The following is an 18,747-nucleotide window of genomic DNA, read 5'->3' on the forward strand; positions in this document are numbered from 1 at the left end:
TCGCCAAATCCTGCCCGAGACGGTTGGAAGGGGAATCACGGATGGAAGTGTGGCTCCGTTCAGGACGATGTCTAGAAATAGTTTTCACTTGAGACATCCGTCTCACCACGGCTATCAACTTTCGTCGTCTTCTTCAGAACATCAGGACTGGCATTGGAATCAGTTATTGTGATCAACTGACATGTTACGAAAGGTGCAGTTTATTGACATTGATATAGCATACCCCATAACACACGCCGCACAGATTTTACCTGTCTCTACAGTGATGGCGCGCCGGATCCGAGCGACCTTCGGTTGCTTTGTCAGTTCCGGTCACATATTCAAGGTCATGTATGACACTATCGTACTCCCTAAGCGAAGAGGGGGGGGGGGGGTTCCAGCCTGGTCAATGTCCGTACACGCGCTACAGCTCTTTACGTACATACAATCTTAATCTTGAAGTTACGGAATCACAGCCTCACCTGTATCACTGAACTTTTATCGATGAACTGATGCCTAGTTCATGTCGACCGCCGATCGCCCTGGCCCACATTGCACTAACACTATCACATATCAAACTTTTCCCTCTTGAATACAACTACGTCCGTGAAGACTTTCCTCGTACTCGGACTCCCACTACGTGAGATGTTCCTCACCTGTTAATGGGGAATCGCCTCAGGAACGTTACCGAAGCACGTCACGCAGAAGTTGGGTGGCCGGTGGTGTGGCGCGCACTTTGTCAACCATACTTCATCACGGAAACGAGCGCCACTTGGTACATAGTCGTTACCAGTAAATACCGGACGCGACACAAACTCCTTGCCATCGCCTCGCCCCTCTGGCTGAAGTGTGATGTGGACGACGTAGACAAACAGCGTGTCCTCTGCGGCACACCAGTGGACGTACGGTTCCTTCTCCAGCAGGTACAGGGCAATTATCTCCGGGTGTCAACGCACATGATCGTCTCCAATACGTTCCTCCGTCCGGCCGAACGTTCTCCAGGGTAAAGGGTGTGGTCGTCCTTTATCTTTCCAGAAATGACCCCAAGAACGCGATCGATTTTAGGACGTTTTTGCTGACACGACACCACGTAATGAGACGATACGTCAAATACCAGTCCTCAATTTAGGGAGCATTTTTTCCAACGTGCCCCACAGTTTGAACCTCCCCGATGAGCGGGATTGATAGGTGCAACTCTATTCTGATGATCATCAAAGAATCGGCGTTGCTTTCCGAAGTTATGTCCCCAACTGGCTTCTTGAAAACGAGCGATGGCCGATTTGTTTTCGCACATCAGGAGCATCTTGGAGTTATTTTTTCCTGTTTCCCATGTTAAATAAATGAGTCTTCTGTTATTCTTTTACACTATGTAACTGAAAAAATAAAAAAATAAAAAGACCTGCACAAAATTGTTTCCTTAGTTGCCTGTATTCTGTAATTCCTAGTCAGTGTATAAAAGTTAATTGTAGAGAAAGTTCGGTTTGATTTAAGAACTTCGATTATTAAAGAAATATGTAAGCCGACTGCTCACTATAAGCTGCAAATCCGGGTTCGAACCGGCTCGGCAAAATTTTCACATGTCGTATTAGGTAGTATATCTATACCTATCACAGTTAAGTTGCATTTCAGAAATAAATTTCAGTATTTGAAACTTTACTTCGTTATCAAGTATAAAACAGTTGTTCGGTCTTGTGTACTTAGACGTCATAGCTACAGCGAATATCGTATAATATGACTTTCAGACGTTACTGTTTCGTGGCCTGCGCTCGTAAACCTTTGTCGACGTTGCGCTTGATTTCAAAATGTCACATTTCACACTTTTGTTCACTCAACAAAATTTCGTAACGATTTTCGGCTGGAAGTCTGCGAGCTTCTGTTCTAGGAACGTATGTTCCGGCAACGGCTTCTTCAAAAATACGAACAAAATTAAAAGTGCAAGAGAGAGACAAGCTTTAAGAATAAAATGGAAATGAAAAGGGGTTTTGAATTTGAGCAATGCAAATTTTGTATCATTTCCGAGGATTAGCTTCAAAATGGAGAGTGATACCGGCAAACAGAAAATACTGCGTCTTTCAGCACAGCCTGCGCGTCGATCCAACAGTGGCAGAGGGGGCGCAGTTACTGCGTATCAGGCCACAAGACCAGTCAGCGGAAATGATCCATTTGACTGGGACCGACGGGAGAGCACGTTCTCACAGCGGCAGGAACAGTGAGTGAATTGCAGCTTACAGCGCTACAAAACTACGCAACTAAGTGCTTATGGCTCTGTAGTTGCAATTAAAACCCAATATTGTAGTGTCATAACTTGTAGCTATCTAGTATTTCGAGAAACTGATAGCGCATGAACTATACATTACAACACAAAAAAACAAGTATTATTTTGATTTAATCATCTGTTGGATGTTGTAGCGCTTCTTATTTTTCATGCTTGCTAAGAAAAACTGGAGAGGACTTCCGCGTCGTGGAAGCCACCGTTTTATAGTTTTGTTGTAACCCATTCTATCATTAGCTGAAAATTAGGGAAAGTTTTCCCAAGACCCATTTCAGCTAACTGGGAAAGCATCCTCACTGATGATAACGTAAACATTTTGAATATACTTCTTTTTTATGTTTTGATTACTGTAGAGTTAAATCTGTTCTCTTTGAAATATGCTTTTTCTATGACTTACGGTGTTTACTGTTCAGTTTAACATGTTGTAATGAGAACTTATTTTCCCATTAGTTATCGACAGAGGTTCAAGACAAAAACATTTTTTCTGATTTTTAGAAGCCCACTTCTCCTTAAACTGCATTTGGTTTCTATAAGTACTTTACCTTAACTTCGTAAAACTGTACTATAGGTAACTTCACATAAATTCCACATTGACTTTGTACGTTTTACATTCAGTGCTGCATAGCTGTGCCTTCATTTGACTATCGTGTGAATTGCGAACTTCAAGAATGCAGTGTTTGTAGGTTCGCTCTTATTTGTGAATGTGTGTGTGTGTGTGTGTGTGTGTGTGTGTGTGTGTGAGGAGAGAGAGACAGAGAGAGAGAGAGAGATATTAGACCATATCTTTCTTTTGTTAATTTAGGAAATGTGTGATTTGACAGGTTTATCTAGTAGTTTAATAGACATTTCTTTTCCGTTACTCTCCTGTAAAGTAAGAAAGTATTCCTCACAAATTAGTCTTGTAATTTACATGCCTTTGTCTCTTTTAGTTTTATGTTGGTGCTGCAGAGTTCCATAAATTGTTCTGTATTTCTATGTTCTTTACACACTGAAGCGTCAAAGAAACTGGTATAGCCATGCATATTCCAATACAGAGATATATAAACCGGCACAATACGGCGCTGCGGTCGGCAACGCCTATATAAGACAAAAAGTGTCTGGGGCAGTTGTTAGATAGGTTACTGCTGCTACAATGGCAAGTTACCAAGATTTTAGTGAGTTTGAACGTGGTGTTACAGTCGACGCGCGAGCGATGGTACACAGCATCTCCGTGGTAACGATGAAGTGGAGGTTTTACCGTACGATCATTTCACGAGTGTACCGTGAATATCAGGAATCCGGTAAAATATCAAATCTCCAACATCGATCGCTACGGCCAGAAAAAGATCCTGCAAGAACGGGACCAACGACTAAAGAGGATCGTTCAACGTGACAAGCGCAACCATTCCGCAAATTGCTGCAGATTTCAGTGCTGGACCATCAACAAGTGTCAGCGTGCGAACCATTCAACGAAACATCATCAGTATGGGCTTTCGGAGCCGAAGGTCCACTCGTGTACCCTTGAAGGCTACACGACACAAAGCTTTACCACTCGCCTGGGCCCGTCAGCACTGACATTGGACTGTTGATGACTGGAAACATGTTGTCTGGTCGGACAAGGCTCGTTTCAAATTGTATCGTGCAGATGGATGTGTACGGGTATGGAGACAACCTCATGAATCCGTGGTCCCTGCATGTCAGAAGGGGACTGTTCAAGCTGTTGGAGGTTCTGTAATGGTGAGGGGCGTGCGCAGTTGGAGTGATATGGTACCCCTGGTACGTCTAGATACGACTCTTACAGGTGTCATGTACATAAGCATTCTGTCTAGTCACCTGCATCCATTCATGTCCATTGTGCATTCCGACGGACTTGCGCAATTCCAGCAGGACAATGCGACACGCCACACGTCCAGAAATGCTACAGAGTGGCTCCTGGAACACGATTCTGAGTTTAAACGCTTCCGCTGGCCACCAGACTCCTCAAACATGAACATTATTGAGCATATGGTTCAAATGGCTCTGAGCACTATGGGACTCAACTGCCGAGGTCATTAGTCCCCTAGAACTTAGAACTAGTTAAACCTAACTAACCTGAGGACATCACAAACATCCATGCCCGAGGCAGGATTCGAACCTGCGACCGTAGCGGTCTTGCGGTTCCAGACTGCAGCGCCTTTAACCGCACGGCCACTTCGGCCGGCTATTGAGCATATCTGGGCTGCCTTGCAACGTGCTGTTCAGAAGAGATTTCCACCCCCTTGTACTCTTATGGATTTATGGACAGCGCTGCATGATTCGTGGTGTCAGTGCCCTCCAGCACTACTAGTCGTGTCCATGCCACGTCGTGTTGCGGCACTTGTACGTGATCGCGAGGGCCCTACACGATATAGGCAGGTGCAACAGTTTCTTTGGCTCTCCAGTATATATGGTGTCAAATATACTACTAGTTCCACATATCTTCCACCGCACATGCTGCACTTTAATTGATAAATACTTGATGCCTAGTATAGCTCTGGTTTTGCTTCTATTTTAGGAAAATACTTGTCAATGGAATTGTTGGTTAGGTGAGCGATATTTAAGCTTCGCCTGAAAAAGATAAGAGATATTCATGGTGGTTATTTGTGGGTATGTGTCACTAGCTAATTTTTTTGTATTTTCTGTTTCCCTCTTTCCATCCTCTTTAGTTTCTGTATTCTTCTTCTCATCCTCTTTAGTTTCTCTGTGTCTTACATGTTCGTTTGTGTGGAAGTCTATGTTTGTGTTAGCTATTGTTCTATGTTCCTCGTATTTTTTCATGAGTTTGATACCCAGATTTATAACCAAGCTATCTTTATATTATTTATTTGTGGCAGTTTGTAGTATAGTATTCCGTTCAGTTTCATAACTTTCTCCGTTTCTTCACCACAATTACACTGAATGTTATTTTCTCAATGTATTTACATCTTGCAAGACTGACTCTTGATATGCTCACTTCTGACAACAGACTATTCAGGGATTTCCAAATCAGCCAGTCATCATTGTGGTCAGGAGGTCACGTTTTACAAACTCATTTCCAACCGAGGGAAGGGCTATGATAGTCATCTATACTTGTAATGTGGCTGCTTCAACAGTAGTTCTAAGTTCTTTCGATATTATACGGCAGCTCTTCTTTGATTTCAGTCGTTACATATATTTACAGGGGATGGGTTCCTCCCTATTCCACTATTTTTTTTTTCTTTTCTTCTTCTTCCTCTTTCAAGTAGCAGTCGACTCCAATGTTCCGGTCACAGAGGAAGTTGTTGCCAAAGTTTCTTTGGTCCCCCAAAGTTTCTTTTACCACTGGGGTTATATGATAAAAGTTTTTCATCTTGTCTTCTGCTCAGCTGTGAGAGCCATCTTTCTTTATTTTCGTTGATTCTTTCTAATATTTTAAAAATATTCACATCTCTAACAACTGCTTATTTGTGTGAGCTTAGGTGATTTCGTATCGGATGTGTTATTGCCTCAGTTGTTGCGAGTTTTCAGTATACATCAAACATTTCTTTGTTGTTCTGTATCTATATTTTAATACCGAGCAATTCAGCTTTCCATGTACCGTCTTCATTTAATGGTCTACTTTGATATGTGATTTATCTTTTAGGCATGGAATGTTATTCATATACACTGACGAGCCAAAAGATAATGGCCACCTGCCTAACAGCATGTTAGCGTACTTCTGAAAAACTGTACGACAGTGTTTCTGTGTGACATGGATATGACAAGTCCTTGGTGAGTTTCTGGAGATATAATTAACCAGATGTCTGCGCACAAGTCACGCAATTCCCGTAAATTGCGGACAGGTGGTTTGTGGGTGTGGAGCTGGCGCCCTATAGCTTCCCAGATGCATTTCAGCGGGTTCAGATCATCAACGTCAGTTCACTATTATGCTCCTCAAGCCACTGCAGCACTTTTCTGGTCTTGTGAGACAGACAGTTATCCTGCTGGAAGATTCTATCACTGTTGGGGAAGACATCAAGCATAAAGGGGCATAGATGGTCCACAGTAATGTTTATGTAGTCCACAAGTGTCATGATGCCTTCGATTACTACCACTGGTCCCATAAAAGCCTACTCGGACACGGCCGTCTTATTGGTGTAACGAGAAACGTGATTCATCTGACCAGGCGACACGTTACCTTTGATCCATGGTCCAGTCTCGATGATCCTATGTCTACTACAATCGTAGTTGACGATGTCGTTGGGTAGGCATAGGAGCACGCAGGGGACTAGAGCAGCACCGAGATCAACAATGTGCGCTAGACGATGTGCTCTGAAACACTAGTGTCTGCACCAATTGTACTCTGTCATGATATATGCGACAGATCACAGCCTATCATGCTTTACAGAATGGGCAAGCCTCCAAATTCCGGGTTCTGTGATGAAGCGTGGACGCCCAACATCTTGTCGCCTACTCATGGCTTCACCATTCTTCTGGTATTCACTGGTGTGGAGGGCCGTCGTCAAATGCTTTGCATGTACTTCCCGTGATAACTCTCAACGATCCCTCTGACACCATATCTAATAGTTTACCCCACTGGGTAACTTGTGGCTCCTATCGACCTGTCCTTCCAAGATACTACCAATAATTGTGGGTCAAAACACCTATAGCTCTCACCCCCACGTCTTCTCCCTACAATTTACAATGGGCAGGTCCGTCCATCCTTCAAACGCCTTCCATAGATGTTCACCACAGTAACATCCGAACAGCCGAGGAGCTTTGCCGTTCCAGAGATGCTCGTTGAAAGGCGCCGTGCTTATGGCATGGGATCATTGAGACAGGACTGTGGATCAAAGGAAACGTGTCGCTTAGTCAGGTAAATCGCGTTTCTCGTTACACCAAGAATACGGTCGTGTCTGGATACGTCAGCTCCAGGCGAATGGCTGCTCAAAATATGCATTGCACCGCGAAAGGAAGCCGGAAAGGGCAGTATTAAGTATTATGCTATGGGGACATGGGCTTTTATTGGACATATGGTAGTAAGCGAAAGCACCAATCTGCCCTTTGTCAGTGTGGCTTATGTCACTGCATTTCCCCATTGGCGGATCGTATCGTTACTCGAATGATTTCCCATTACTCTCTGCTTCTCGTAAATACTTAAAACTTTCCCTGCTGCGTCACGTGTCTGCAACGCCAACACGCAGTGCTCATAATGCTTTGTACAACCGTCTAGTGATAACACTTAACAATCCCTTATTCGCCATTTCAACTAGTTTATATCACTGAGCAACAAGTGACTTATATAGATCAGTCTGCACAAGATACTGGAAATAATTATAAGACAAGACACCTATAGCTCTCACCCCAATGACTGCTCCTCTCCATTTACAAATGTGCGGACAAATTAAAGCTATAATGGAAACTCTGTGTACTAAGCATACAATAAAAAGCCCACAGAATAATAAAAATATCGAAACTACTAACTGTTAGTACATGGGTTTTGCATTCCTTTACCATACTCCACAGCTACAAAGCTTACATACGACATATTACCTCTTTACGCTAATGTTGCAGGATTTCCGCTACACCAAAAGTCAATCACTACCTCCAAACGTTCGAATGGCACTCACAATGCTTCACTTCCTACATCTGTCTACGCTCCCCCCACTCGAATCCCGTGGCAGCTTATTAATTTCCTTCCTCTCCTCTCCCACGATCAACACCTTGAGATATTCTGCACTTTTAGATTTCCTGCAAAACTGAGAGCAACCGGCCGATCGTTTCTCCCTCGTTACCAGCCCACGTATTCTGCCGTGTTTGTACTAGTGCACCTTCTCGACGTTTCACCTAGACGGACTCCACATTCCATCCCGACGAAATTTCGACCAGTCTTCCGTACCTGACCGTGAAGGTCGCCCACAGATCTATCCGTTCCTGCAGATTTAACTAAATACTCGTCTTCCTGTCTACGTCAGGGCTCGTCTTCTCCCCACTCTGTCCCCTCTGTTTTCAACAGCATTCCATCATTTCCATCCCATAACTGTTCCAAACTACACTTTTACACAATCTCCCAACAGCGAGGTTCTCTGCTTCCTCAAAATCAAAAAATGCTATTCCTTACACACCCCTGCACCCTGGAGATCCCAAAGTCGAGAACCAGCATCATCAGCAAAAATGAGAAACGCCAGTGGAAAGCATCGGTTTTATTTAACTTTACTTATTATAAAACAGTCGGCTTTGTGCTTTAACAGTAGTTCAAAAAAATCATCCATATTTTAACTTATATTTTACTTATATGCGGTCCAGTCATGTTAATGCGACCAACGCATATGTTCGATGTCAATATGAAATAATCACTCTCAGACGGCGGCGGTAGCACTGGTAATGAAGGGTGTATATATATAGCTTGTCGGGGGCACGCGGAAAACAGTGCAGCCATTTTTGTTATGCGTAAACGGAGCGATTTATCTGACGTCCAAAAGGGCATGATCATTAGCTTTCAGGCCAAGGGAGGAAGCATCTCTGAAATGCCTAAGTTTGTAAACTGTTCGCATGCCGCCGTGATTAAAATAAACCGTGAACGGGAAAATGGCGCTATCCAAAACCAACGCCGAGGCAATTGTGATGCACCTCGAGCCATAAATAACAGGGGTGAACGACGGCTGTGGAGATGTGTATAGGCGGATAGGCGTCAACTGTTGCGCAGTTGAGCACTCAGACAAACCAAGGGGGTACAGACACTATCTCCTCAACGATCGCTCATCGACCGTTCACCGAACGTTGATGTGTATTGACGGCAAGCACCTGTTTCATGCTGGCTAGTGTTCATCGGTGACGAAGACTGGAATCTGCGCGGAAATACCGCAATTAGCCGTCCACTGGTGCTAGACCCATATGACTAGGTTGGATGCGATCACTATGATGTTGTACACAGAACTAGGACTTGTGTCTGAAAAGGTAATTTGGTGTTACTTCTGAGTCAAGTTTTCTCGTTTGACCCACCAATGCTGGCACGCTTCTCTCTGCTGGTGTGTCAAGGGAAGCTACAACGATGGTCGCTGTGGTGACAGTTCATCGTGTTCTGGGAACTGCCCATGAAGATAATTGTCTTGCTACAAAAAAGCCTGTTGTCTGACCCAAGGTGCGTGACAATGCTCCACAATCATGCACTGACAAATGAACAATATATTTTTCCTCTCGGGCACTAGTCGTCAGAGGCCGCTGAGATTCTGCATGGCGTTGAGTATGGCCATCTGTGGTGCCTCAGCTCTCATGCTGCAAGAGTGGGTACAGCAACTTCCGCAGCAGATGCTCAAGGTTGCATATTACATTTGTTTAAGTGTTTCTTATGTGCTTCTACGTATTTGGAAGTAAGCAGTAAGTAATTATTGATATACACTGAAAAGCCAAAGAAACTGGTACATCTGCCTAATATCGTCTAGAGGCCCCGCGAGCAAGGGCCGCAACACGACGTGGCATGGACTTGACTAATGTCTGAAGTAGTGCTGGAGCGAATCGACACCATGAATCCTGCAGGGCTGTCCATAAATCCTTAACAGTACGATGGGGTGGAGATCTCTTCTGAACAGCACGTTGCAAGGCATCCCAGATATACTCAATAATATCCATGTTTGGGGAGTTTGGTGGCCAGAGGAAGTGTTTAAACTCAGAACACTGTTCCTGGAGCCACTCTGAAGTAATTATGTACCTGTGGCGTGTAGCGTTGTCCTGTTGGAATTGTCCAAGTCCGTCCGAATGCACAATGGACCTGAATGGATGCTGGTCATCAGACAGAATGCTTACATTCGTGTCACCTGTAAGTGTCGTATCTAAACGTATCAGGGGTCCCACTAGGTGCACACGTTCCACACCATTACGGAGCCTCCACCAGCTTGAACAGCCCCCTGCTGACACGCAGGGCCCATGGATTCATGAGGTTGTCTCCATACGGTACACGTCCATCCGCTAGATACAATTTGAAACGAGACTCGTCCGACCATACAACATATTTCCAGTCATCAACGGTCCAATGACGGCGTTGGCGGGCCCAGGCGAGGCGTAAAGCTTTGCGTCGTGCAGTCATCAAGCCTACAAGAATAGGTCTTCGGCTCTGAAAGCCCATATCGGTTACGTTTCGTTGAATGGTCCATACGCCGACTCTTGTTGATGGCCCAGCAGTGAAATCTGCAGAGCCGGCAGCTGTGACCGAGCGGCTCTAGGCGCTTCAGTCTGGAACCGCGCGACCGTTACGGTCGCAGGTTCGAATCCTGCCTTGTCCATGGATGTGTGTGATGTCCATGGGTTAGTTAGGTTTAAGTAGTTCTACGTTCTAGGGCACTGATGACCGCAGATGTTAAGTCCTATAGTGCTCAGAGCCATTTCAACCAAATTTGAAATCTGCAGCAATTTGCGGAATGGTTGCACTTCTGTCGCGTTGAACGATTCCCTTCAGTCGTCGTTGGTCCCGTTCTTGCAGTATCTTTTCCGGCCGCAGCAATGTCGGAGATTTGATGTTTTCCCGGATTCCTGATATTCACGGTACACTTGTGAAATGGTCGTACGGGAAAATCTCCACTTCATCGCTACCTCGGAGATGCTGTGTCCCATCTCTCGTGCGCCGACTGTAACACCACATTCAAACTCACTTAAATTTTGATAACCTGCCATTGTAACAGCAGTAACCGATCTCAGAACTGCGGCAGACACATGTTGTCTTATATAGGCGTTACCGACCGCAGCGCCGTATTCTGCTTGTTTACATATCTCTGTATTTGGATGCGCGTACCTACACCAGTTTCTTTGGCGTTTCGGTGTAGTGCTTTTTAGTTTCTGTATTGTTGTTGTATTAAACAAGGCTACACTTGGGCATTTGTGACATAATGTACTACAACAACACTGCTATCACTACTGATATCACATTCAGTTTTAACCAGCGTCCATTAAATATCTTTCTCTAGTACCTCATATCCTGTGTTATCAGATCTAGTGGCTCCGATAGCAGCTGCAGATCAGGTTTGAGCATTGATCCTTCTTCAGTTTTTATATACGTATTATTTAGTCTTGCTCTTAATTCTTCTACTTCTTTTGGCCCAAATCGGCACTTACTTTGTGTATGTTCCGGCTCAGACAAACGTGGGCGATGCATCTCTTCTGCTGGTAAAATAACGCTGTAAATGGTAAGCAGTAGTTATCTACGACTAGTTCTGGCCCAGATAAGTATCTTATCTCAAGTTCGCTGATAAGGACTTCCTGTTTTAGGTTATATACTGAGGCAATTGGGCGAGATCACCCTCCCCACCGCTCTCCCCAGAGAAACACTATCTTGCCTACTACGCACGTGGGGCAGTTGTGGAAGGTCACCCAGGCGAACTCCTGTCCTAAACACACACCTGAGGCAGTTGTATGTGCTACAGGACATAACCTTATACTGGTCACGTGGTCGTCAGGCACTTGTGTGATATGAAATTGGCGGAAAACCCCTTCCATTCCCATGCTCCTCTTAGCCAATAAGAGCACATTAAAATGCCGGGAAACCCCTCCTCATCCCTTGTAACTAATTCAGTTGCTTAGGCGTCTTCATTCGAGGTCAGTGCACCATAAGTAGAGGATCAAATTTGTTATAAACAAATTATTGTTAACAATAATTTTTTCTCTATAGTTTAGTAGTGAAAACGTCGGGAAATAATATATGATGTAACAAATTAATTAATGGTTTACGAGTAAAAATTTCTGTAATTTTCTACAGTAATTTTTATTGTTTGAATAAAATAATTTCGCGTGTTAGGCCACATCATCATAAAACACTAAAACAATCAAATTGCCGACATTTCGACCGATTTGCTGCGGTCGTCTTCAGGGCAGTTGTCTGTTTGATACTGGTGAATGTCTTCCCCTATACACTGTCCATTTCGGTTATAAGGTGGCTACCGACGTCATATATCTGCAATATAACTGGACAATTTGAAAAGAGATACCTATCGAGTGGGCCGGCTGTGCTACTCTGGTGGCTGATTGGAAGGCGCCTCTAGTAGGTAATTCGTAGAAAATAGCGTATCGGCAGGCTGTTGTCTGTGCCAATCTAGTAAGTGATTGCTAGGCAACTCTTGATTGTCATTGATAGGCAATAAGAAATAGGCAGCTTGCACCAGAGCTAGTGTTTTCCTGCAACGAAGCCTTAAGGTCGCAAGCCATTTCTCGTATGACCATTCTGTCAAACATGGGTCAAGAATTGCTGTTGGGTGCTTCGGGGTTGTAGGTACTTAGTTCATATGAATCGCAGCCTTTCAGCCAGCAGATGAAACTGTCTGTCTCCATATAAAGTAATTTAGGGCCAGCGAAGTTTAGCTTCACAGACTCGAAGTGGAGTTTGGAGAGGAACGGAGAATACCTACGGTTATAGACAGGCTTGGTGAGCTGCACTGAAACCATAACCATCTCCACAGCAGCGATTCATATATTGAAGATGGTGACCCATTTGAAATTTGATCTGGCGGTTTAATTCTTGCGCCAAAACGACCTTTTCCATCATCGGTAAACTAAATAAATTTCACGCTATTCTCTAAAATTTCCATGATTTTCCCGAAACTTGAATTATTCATCAATTTATAAACATTTCAAAGACAGACATCACGAGAGTCCTCTATTCGGTGTCTACATCAATGCCATGGGTGATTCAATCCCAAAGTAAGACATTGCTGAAGGTTTCTGTAGCGCAGAATAAATCTCCACTTACATCCCAGCGTTGTCGTCAGCCTGAGGACGGTACCATTGCACAGGTCCAGGTGCTCCCGACACAGTGGCAAGTAACTGTGCACGTCGTGCAAATGGGTAAGGTGTTTCAGTTCTGCCTCCAAGACGTATCCCTCACCAGAATCAGCGGCCACATTTTGGATCTCATCTTCCAGTCTGTCGACTTCTGTTTGGGCAGCAATCGAAACTCACCAAAACGGCAGAGACTGTTGCATGGCATACCCGTGGAAGTCATTTATATCCAAGTAAAGGATGTAACGTAAATCGTAAGGTGGCCTATTCACCTCCTCACTCATTCGCAGATTATTCGTCTTGGTGTACGTGAGCAAAGCCCCCTACAAATCCCACGTGCGAAGAAGAGCAGCATGAGTCAACAGTTCAATTCTGGCACGTGTTCTTCTTAACATAGCATCCTACGAACGCCCTGACGTGTTGTAATAGAAGGCAGGATCCATAAAACTTGTCATACACTCCGGAATTTCTCAAAAATATCTGAGAGCAGGCGTACATCGGTGTTCACGTACAATCTAGCGTATTCTCCTGAATCAGGGACGTTGAATCCCTGCTAAACATTCACCATGTGCTCTTACTCATCTACTGTTAAGGCTCTGCCTGTTAGTTTACTGTATAATGCAGTTGTGTCGGGAAATATGGTTACATGGGGTCTCTCCCCCGAATCCTGGTATTTGTAACTTTTCATCATCGAATATGCAGCTCCAGTGATGTGCAAGTTCATGAAGAGATGCGTCCACGAAAAGTAAGGAATACAGCAAGTGGAGTGTTACTTTTGACGTGATTCGCTTGGAAAGAGAAATGCACTTTTCAACGATGTCAGGTATGACACTGACCTTACGATATTTCAAGCCGAAACCATGTAAGTGCTCAACAAAGAAGTGAGCATCATACTTGATCAATTTATGGGAGGAGATAGGTATGTGTCGTGGTAGTTGGTACTTCAAATTGCACGCGTTGTCACGTGCACTGCGGAACTTCCTCTTTAGATGACACTCTCTACTAGGAGTTTCCGCTTTTCTATCCAACAGCAGCCCACAAATATTACTGTCAACTGCCTGCTTGTATAATGCATCATTCTCCTGCGAGTCAGAGATGCGAATGTTGTTGCGATAGATGCGATCAACTTTACACACAAGTTTTTCGACCTCAGAGAGCAGCCACTTCGTAGGATTATCCCCGACGTATCATTAGAATTTGGTGAAACTGCTGTCATATGAGCATACATCTTGATAGCCTGCCGCGTACAGTACGTGCCGTTCTGTATCTTCACAACGCCCCACTAGAGTATGAGGCAGTCAGAGTCAGCGTATAAGATGAAGGGACATTGTTCCTCGTGGTAGATGTTCTTAAACTTCAATGTCTTTTGATTCTGGGTAGGCATTTCCACACGTACCGGTTTCTGCGCAGAGCAGGCAGTCAGATGCCCTTCATGATACTCAGTCTTGGTACAAGAGTTAAGACATCTATGGCAAAAATGACTTGTACCACAGCCGGTCGGAGTGGCCGTGCGGTTCTAGGCGCTACAGTCTGGAACCGAGCGATCGCTACGTCGCAGGTTCGAATCCTGCCTCGGGCATGGATGTCTGTGATGTCCTTAGGTTAGTTAGGTTTAATTAGTTCTAAGTTCTAGGCGACTGATGACCTCAGAAGTTAAGTCGCATAGTGCTCAGAGCCATTTGATCTTGTACCAAAATATTTTGACAATTGGACAGAAAGTAGGTGGGGAATCCTTTTTATCGACATCTAATATTGCTTCTCGCCCTCGGAGAATTGCAACATAGGAGTATCTACGTGTTTGGAACGCTGACTGGGTTTCAACTACTTTATGCTTTACTTCTTTCTCTAGTCTGGAACCGAGTGGCGTCACCGATTCAGTGACGAGGTCGGCTGTTTAATTTTCGACCTACGCTACACGGTGGAGACATGTAAGGTCTCCCTAGATAGGTCGGGTGGGCACTGCACATCGTAAACAACTACTCTGGTGGCAGAGAGGTGTGGAATGATCATTGTTTTTTTCTGTACATTAGATGAAACTCCGACATCCCAGTAGAGAAACTGGCTATTGAGGAATAATGGGCTGCCTTTCTCCGCAGACATTCAGACATTTCATTGAAACTGGTCCTACCAGACATCAAGTTATCATAAAGGCGAGCGGTGGACACAGCCTATATAAACCCTTTCACTACCATTGGAACATATGCGTACCATGATAGGTGTAGGAGAACTAGTGGGAGTTTCCATCGTGTTATTGGTATGCATCAATGTCCCAGTAGTAAAGGAAAGCCTGCTAATGGTTTGCCGAATTCTTATAATTACGGCTTGCACCTGTAGGTTGTGCTGTCTTCAACCCTCTGTTCCATTCCGCTCTGTATCGTTGCACCGAATTAACGCGCGTAGAACAGATGTGCAAATTGGGCTGCCGTCGCGCCTTCCCTGACTATTCGTGTCAATGAATTGCACGCACATATCAACGTTTGCCGTAACACAAACGCGCACCTATAACGTGAGTTAAAACCTGGAGAGATGGTCTATCCACTGATGTGTGTCTATTTTCTGTATGTTTTGTAACATCCGCGGAATTGTTTTCTGAAATCCTGGAGTTGGTTATGAATAACTCTGTATGTCCAACACCTCCCCACGTTGAAAACCGAAACGATTGGAAAATATTAGTTTCAAATTGTTATTTCTTGTTATGATATTAATTTTAAAAAATACACATTTCACTCCGAAAAAAATTTGTAATCAAAGGTTTAATATCCAGTAACAGGTGCTCAGATACTTTTGACCACATAGTGTAGGCTGCGGTAGTTTTGCACAGATGAAGATGATAGCACATTATATACCAGTCTTTGAATTGAAGACCGCGACAACAATAGTCACATTTTACACTTTTATTGGTTCTAAATTACTTAGGATGATTCACAATTAATGTTAGACACTTCTAGACATTGTAGAGGGGACTTAGTAGGTCAAGTTTTACGTATGAACCCATGCTCGGATATAGTTCGTTTCCATGTTACAAGTATGACAAGATGTACAGATTTCACTCCTATTTACTGTGAAATTACAACTACTGTTCGATATGACGACCACCAAGTTCGGTGCACTCAGTGTATCTGCGCAGTAAGTCCGCATAAACTCTGTCCAAAATGCGTGGTGCAAGGTTAATGACTTTTGCCGCAGCCAAGATGCGTGCAACTAGATCTGCCTCCGACTGGACAGGGGTCTCGTAAACGAGACCCTTCATGTGGCCTCACAAGAAAAAGTCCAAAGGGGTTAAATCTGGGAATCTTGGCGACTAAGCATGTATTCCACTTCGACCGATCCAACTGCCCCCGTAGACTATGTTCAGATTGATTCGGACACGAACTGCAAAATATAATGCCGCGCCATCATGCTGGATCCGCAGTTCATGTCGAATGTCCAACGGCACATCTTCCGAAAACACCGCCAGCACTTGTTGAGGAATATCAAGTACCTGGCACCAGTTAGGAGGGGGGGGGGGGAGGGGGGGAAGGATGTACGTCCAAAGGACACGACCATCGCAGATACCCGCTCAGATGCCGAATGTTTCCTGAAATCTTCGTGGTTTTGGGGTTTTCTTGATCCCATGTGCGGCCATTTAGTACGTTCAGAACACGTTCCCCGTTGAAATGCGCTTCGACGGTGAACAAAAATTGGTCCTGGAAATTGATGAAAATCCACACAAAGGTATAAAAACCAAGTACAGAAATTGACATTTGGCACAAAATCCGCCGGAAGCATGACATGTACTTCTGAGGGTGATATGGGTGGAGCTGCTGTTCATGCACAACACGCTAAACAGACGAGTGAGACACATGCAAGTCAGGTGCAATGGCTCGAGTACCCTCGATGGGTTCTGTTCAACTTGATGAAGCCCTTTTCTTCCAGTGTCACAGTGCACCGCCTTCTTGCAGCACCAAAATGTGCTCTATCGCTTGTGGATTTCCTATTTTCCTGCAACCGCTTACCTACTCTGGTAAACATGGGATGAGATGCGGACACACAGTTTGGAAAGTACTCGTGGTACAGACGATGAGCTTCTCTTCCATTAAGGCGAGCTTCACGGTAAATTAACAACATATCGGTGTACTCTGCGAATTTGTACTCAGGCATCCTGCTACTGCGGTACTAGTCACAGTAATGTCAACTGATGCATCACAAGTAAGCATGAAAACAAGGCAGATGGAAACAGACGAAATCATGTGACTCGCGTCATCGTACCATTCATGAATGTAGGTTCAAATGGCTCTGAGCACTATGGGACTTAACTACTGTGGTCATCAGTCCCCTAGAACTTAGAACTACTTAAACCTAACTAACCTAAGAACATCACACACATCCATGCCCGAGGCAGGATTCGAACCTGCGACCGTAGCAGTCGCGCGGTTCCGGACTGAGCGCCTAGAACCGCTAGACCACCGCGGCCGGCATGAATGTAGGTAGCTAGCCATAACAGGCGCACTGCGTAAGAGATATCTAGCGCGCGATTGAGTAGCTATTGTTTTTCCTTGTAACATGGAAACAAACTGTTTCCAGACTCCGGGTTCCTATGTAAAACTTGATCTACTAAGTCGGCTCTACAACCTCGAGAAGTGTGTAACATGAATTGTGAAACACCCTGTACATATTTTTTTTAATATCTCATCTGGTTGAGGAGTGAATGCGTTACCTCCTGATAGTCCACCCACTGCAAGTGGGATGAAATAACAAAAAAATTTTAAAAAAATGTATACGCACGGTTTGACACCTTGAGGCTGGTGCCGACAGCGGGCGACCCCGTGCAGCTGTGCGTGGGCGAGTGGGGGCGGTGGCAGTGGCGCAACGCGGTGCTGCTGTCGCTGCTCAAGTTGCCCGTCGCCTGGTACCAGCTCAGCATCCTCGTGTTGGAGGCGCCGTCGCCTTTCTGGTGCGCCGGACACCCGCCCACGCAGGTAAGCCGACACCCACACCTTTCTTTCTCTTCTGTAACATAAGGGACAATGTTGTATCTTGGAACGCTTTTCAGACTTTGGCCTCTAGCCAGCCGTGGAAGAGAAATTTACTATATTTTCTTATCCCATTTTTAAATTATGGTATTCGCTGCAGTCTTTCCTTGAAATTACAAAAAATTCCCGAAAATTAAGGTTTTCCAAATGTGAAAACATATTCCAAGGTACAACATGGTCGTGTACTTAGGAGCAAATATTCTATTGAAATTTAAAAACTTTGCCACCTAGAAAATCTTGTTAATACTATATTTAGTCATCTATCCGTTACAATATCACTCTGCTAGACACGAAAAATCAGTTAGTGAAATCCAATTAAGCAGAACTATTATCAAAAACCAGTTAAAAGTTAAACATATTTTGAAATTGAAGCTACTTGAAACTAGCACAGATTTCCATATTCGAGGCAGGCAAAATTGTTAAGATATTAACAAAACTCGGTTAATTTACAAATACCACCTGTTCCATGGTCAAATAACTCCTGTTTCATGGTTCAAGATGGTGCACGACCGACGAAGTATGGCTTAATTGTCCACAAGCTATGAAGGGCGTTCGTAAATCCCCGTTACAGACTTCAATGATTAGTAAAGGGGAGTAACTATATAACATTTTGAATAGGAACCGATGTCCGGAAACGTACCGCTCCCGTCCTACGACGTTTTCAATTTAGATCATTAACTCATCCACTTCTGCTTGAGGAATTAAATTAGGCGTAACACAGTACAGTTATTAGTTAACAGTTCGAAAGAAAACTTAACGAAACATCCGTTTATCACTTAGGCACATTTC

The 18,747-nt window shown here is 44.3% G+C and overlaps 1 protein-coding gene across 1 annotated transcript in view; it reads left to right on the forward strand.

Annotated features, from left to right (window-relative positions):
• LOC126471622 (organic cation transporter-like protein) overlaps window positions 1-18,747 on the forward strand; it is a 206,129-nt gene that overhangs the window by 56,172 nt on the left and 131,210 nt on the right. The window contains exon 2 of the mRNA XM_050099858.1: window positions 17,741-17,904. Coding sequence (XP_049955815.1) covers window positions 17,741-17,904 — 164 coding nt within the window. The remainder of the gene's footprint in view (window positions 1-17,740; window positions 17,905-18,747) is intronic.

Source organism: Schistocerca serialis, chromosome 3, assembly GCF_023864345.2.
Source record: "Schistocerca serialis cubense isolate TAMUIC-IGC-003099 chromosome 3, iqSchSeri2.2, whole genome shotgun sequence".
Taxonomy (NCBI): Eukaryota; Metazoa; Arthropoda; class Insecta; order Orthoptera; family Acrididae; genus Schistocerca; species Schistocerca serialis.